Raw genomic sequence first — 4411 nt, forward strand, 5'->3', positions numbered from 1 at the left:
TATATTTTTTAGTATTTATTGATTCAAAGCAAGTCTTCTAAGCAAATTCCACCATCACAAGAAATCTAATAGGTACTTTTTTTTTTTTATAGTTTAAGAAATTAGGGGAAGGGAGGAGGATCACTAGTACTGGACATCTAACTCTACAGGCACACTTCCAATGGAGCTGACGGGGTTGGACACTTTACACTGGTAGTTCCCAGCATCCTCTCTCCTGACAGGGTCTGTGATCTTTGGACAGTTTCATCCTCTCCCTGAGCCGCAGACTCGTAGCATTTAATAACCAGTTGGTGGAGCTCAGCAACTGTGTAACAAGTCATCACCACAGCATCCTCATTCTCTGTGACTGTGGTGTGCCTGGATAGGAGTGTGGGCTCACTCACTGGCGCTGTGAAGAAATAGAGAGTGAGAATGATTGAGTGTGGGCTTGAGACCTGGGGCCATGCTCCTGCCCCAAAGATCTCAGCCCTGACTCTGATTGTTATGAGGATAATTTGGTTCCACAATAAAAATTAATTAATTCTAATTTTGCCATCACTCAGCAGACCAAATCTAACCCTCTGAACTGAAGACCCATAAGAAGGAAGGATATGAACCAATGAATGATCTAGGGAGCCAAAGACATCTAATAAGGCCACTGGGATTGGAGGAAAAGATGGGGCTATGGCTGCAGATAGACCTCAAGTGACTCAGATCAATTTCTCATGGTCTGTGTGACTCTGCTTAGGGACTGTATCTCCCTGTGCCTCACTTTCCCCTCAGTGAGGTAAAATGAATATTTGACTGCTAAGCTGATATTGTACTAATCATAAAATATTCACGGTACCTCACATAAACATTGGGAAGGAAAACTGCTCAAATAAGAGGCATTTGTTATTGATGGACTTCATGAGAGAATCCCCTGGGCTGAACCCTGGTGGATGAGTAACTACAGGGGGGAATCTTTACTCCTGCTCCTCCCTTGGGACACTAACCTTTCTCTGGACTCTCCTAAATCCCCCAGAGCAGTCAGCTAATAATCTGTGGAGCTTGTCTAGTTGTGCTCTTCACACACAGTCTCAGGAGAAGAACCAGGCTCCATCTCTGACCATTCGTGGCTCATAGGGTTGAGCCCCAAGTGGTGACCAGCTCAAGAGCCTTGTGACTCTGGCACATGGGAAACTGTTGCTCTCACTCGGCCCTTCCCAGGAGGCATAACCCAACCAGACACAGGCTCACTAGGATCTCTGGAGTCAGGACATTGTGACAGGGGCCTGGAGAGGGGCTGCCCCAGCTGAGCTTCTCTGTGAAGAACCCAGGGAACCCCTCAGGCCAGGTCCTTACAGAGCCCTGCAGGGTCTATCTCACGGTCTTAATCAGGGAAAGGGGCCCAGAGACCTGGACTGAGACTGGTCTCCCTCTGCTGACTCACTCCCATCAAATTGGTCCTTCTCTCTGTGGTGAATGTCTATGGGGCTGGAATCTGGGAAGGGAACTCTGACCTTAGGAAGTTTGTCTCCACTGTATGTGTCTTGCACTAAATGCCCAAACCCAGCCTGGGACACGATGCAGGGGGGATGGAGGAGAGTCCAGGGCTGGAAATCCTGTGTGTGAAGTAGAGTTCACCCCACCCGACACCTACAGGTTAGAGAACAATCACTCACGGTATACATTGAGTCGTCCAAATCCTGTTACTCTTGATTTTGGAAGGACTGCTATTACAGTGTAGATTCCTGTGTCCCTCGGAGTGACTTTTCTTATGATCAGGGTTCCGTCAAGTTTTGCTATCTCTCGACCTGTGTATTTGGGCCCTGGTACTTGTCGACTTAAGTGCCATGAAATAACCCCAATTAAATTAGAGGACTTAATCTCTAGTCCCCTGTACCACAGATAGCTTGCAACATCAGGAGGCGTATCGATGGTACGTAGAATCACATCCTGCCCTTCAGCAACATTGGTCGTGACAATAGCAAATCGCGCAGTGGTGGGCGGGATCCAGAAGGCTAAGAGAAAGATTAGAAGGGAAGAGAGAAATTGATCAGTATTTTGATCTATGTATTGGGATGGAGAGATGAGGCATTTCTCTTCATCTCTCAGCCTTGGTCTTCATGTGATTTCATGTGTCCATCTCCTCGGTCAAGGTCAGCAACATGGCCACCATTGCTTCAGCACCTCAGAACCTATGCTTTTTGTTTTAAATTCTCCTTCCCTGCTGTCTGTGATGCTGTCCTCCTTACTGCCCTCAGATCCCTGTTGACACTCAGCACCCTTCCTGGAATACCTTCCCTGACCACGTCCTCTAAAGACCCTCTATCTTCTCTCTCTGACTTGTCCCCACTCAGTGCCCTTCAGGCCACTTGTGGGAACCTGATGTCACAAGTAGATCTCTTCTCTGTTTTCTCCACGTATAGTGTGAGCTGCATGTGGGTACTGGATTTTTGATCTTATACCCCCATGCCTGCAAAAGGCTGCAAACACCTGTGGGTACATGAATGAGTGTTCCCAGGCTTGACCACGTCCCATGTTGTATTTCCCCATATTTGTAGTTGTTGGTGAGGAAAATGTTTAGCGGCCCTTGTTAAAATGTTTCTGGTATCACCTGGAGTAAATTTTTATTAATGTGGTCAGTTTTCAAAATTCAATACTCAGTAATGAATAACTTAGCAAATGAACCGCAACTGAGGTTTTCCTGCCCCTCACCACTTCCACATCATAAGTTTTCCTGTTGCTGAGCCCCCTCTCTCATCCTACTCTGTGCCCCTGTGCTTTCACTCAGGTCCAAAGAGAAGTCCTTCCTCCCCTCCCAGAGTGCTGTTCTCCCCAGGAGATCTTGGCCACTCTCTGACTCCCAACCTCCCTTCCATTCCCAGGAAGTGTCCCCTCCTTACCAGCCAGCAGGAGCCCCAGCCAGGGGACAAGTTCTCTGTGGGCAGAGGCTGCAGGGAACTCCATGGTGACTGCTGCCTGCTCTGTCCCTCCCTCTGAGAGAAGAGCTCGAGGTCTAGCAAGGCTCTCAAGCACCTCTGTCCAGACTGGTGCGATGTGCCGTTCCTCCTTCTTGTGTGCTGAGCCTCCTCCTGGGGAAAGATAACCTCCCTGGTCATGTGGCCAGGGCGGGGTCAGAGCCCAGGACCCTCCCTCTCCCTCCCCTCATTTTTGCCAACCCTGTTGCCCCTATCAGTTTACCTTTTCTCTGTATTTTGATTCACTGGAAAATGCTGAAGCCTCTGAAAACACACAGTCATAAAAACACAAACACACAGATGCACAGACACGTGCCCTGAAAAGCACTGGTCATTCTCCACAGCTCCCTGTCAGAGCACATTTAACTTTTCCCTTCAGAGCAAGAGGTCTGGGCCCCCCTCAGCAAAATTGTCAAGGGATGCCCCTGCTCTACATTGGATCTCCTGTGAAACTTGTAAGGATTGGGATGCCCAGGCGACATTTTTGAAACGCTGCTTCAGCAGCTGCCCAGCTTGCATGGATGCCAGGATGAGACCCTATGATATGAGGGTGGGGACACTGCCCCTCTTCTGTGCACAGGGAGGGTCTCCACATCCTGTTAAAATGCATATTCTGACTGAGGAGGTGTGTAGTCGACCAGAGACTCTGCATCTGACAAGCTCTCAGGGGAGGTGGATCTTACTGGCCTGTGGAGCCCACTTGCAATAACAAGGCTGATGAGGGCACATGTCCTCTTGAGAGGATGACCCCTCACCCCAGCATTGGCCCCTGCTTCATCTTGGTCTTCGGTTTGTCCGCACAACACAGAGTACCCCAAGGCCCAAAACTGTGGATTACTTCTGGTTGTGACACTGAAACCCCTCTGGGCACCAGGTCTTCCCCGTGTTTTCAAATGTGCTGGGAAGATGGGATTTCCTCCCAGCAGGAAGGCCACAGAGATGACTGGCGGTGAGAAGGGGTCATGCTAGGTGATCACTGCAGAGGGGACCCTCCCTCTATCTCAGGTTGTCACCAGCCTGGCCATTGTTTCCAGAACAGAGACTCCATCACCACACATCTCAGAAGGACATGCAGTTTGCAGGTGTGAAGAGTAAGGTGTGAAGCAAGGACTATGGTGGGAGCTCAGGTGGCTGTGGGCTCCATGGTCCTTGGGAATATTTTCAAGAAGACCCCCCCTCTCTTTGTTGGTTGACCCTGTCCATGTCCTCCCTTACTATTCGGGCAGCTTCTGCCCTCTGCCTGGGAGACTTTTTTGAGGTCACCTTTCCTTACCCATGTGTGGCTTCAGTTATGATATGGGGAGCAACATAGAGATCCCAGAAAAAGCAGCAGCCCCTGGACCCTGTCAAGGTAAGAAATGTCCAAACCTGTGGAGGATTGTTTTGAGTATTTCAGCTGAATTGATGTCATATGACTGCAAGCAAGATCTCAAATCCTGAGAAGAACAGTTTTGTAGCTTATTTTATAC

General features: G+C 49.1%; 1 protein-coding gene across 1 annotated transcript; it reads right to left on the reverse strand.

Moving 5' to 3' along the window:
- On the reverse strand, positions 1-3049 carry LOC307092559 (cell adhesion molecule CEACAM21-like). The gene is made up of 3 exons (XM_079759837.1): positions 2868-3049; positions 1644-1982; positions 1-388 (listed from the first exon to the last, which is right to left on the reverse strand). Exons 1-3 carry the CDS (start codon positions 2929-2931, stop codon positions 144-146), a joined length of 648 nt encoding a protein of 215 aa, XP_079615963.1. The 5' UTR covers positions 2932-3049; the 3' UTR covers positions 1-143.
- Positions 3050-4411: the final 1362 nt, after the last annotated feature.

Source organism: Cnephaeus nilssonii (genome assembly GCF_951640355.1).
Source record: "Cnephaeus nilssonii genome assembly, chromosome: 20".
NCBI classification, from domain to species: domain Eukaryota; kingdom Metazoa; phylum Chordata; class Mammalia; order Chiroptera; family Vespertilionidae; genus Cnephaeus; species Cnephaeus nilssonii.

Bases quoted from the DNA above. Each gene is read 5' to 3' on its own strand.
- LOC307092559 (XM_079759837.1), bottom strand. From the start codon at position 2,931: ATGGAGTTCCCTGCAGCCTCTGCCCACAGAGAACTTGTCCCCTGGCTG. The intron at 1,983-2,867 runs GTAAGGAGGGGA...TCTTTCTCTTAG, and splicing joins GCTGGGGCTCCTGCTGGCTG to CCTTCTGGATCCCGCCCACC. The intron at 389-1,643 runs GTGAGTGATTGT...ATTTCTTCACAG, and splicing joins TGGACGACTCAATGTATACC to CGCCAGTGAGTGAGCCCACA.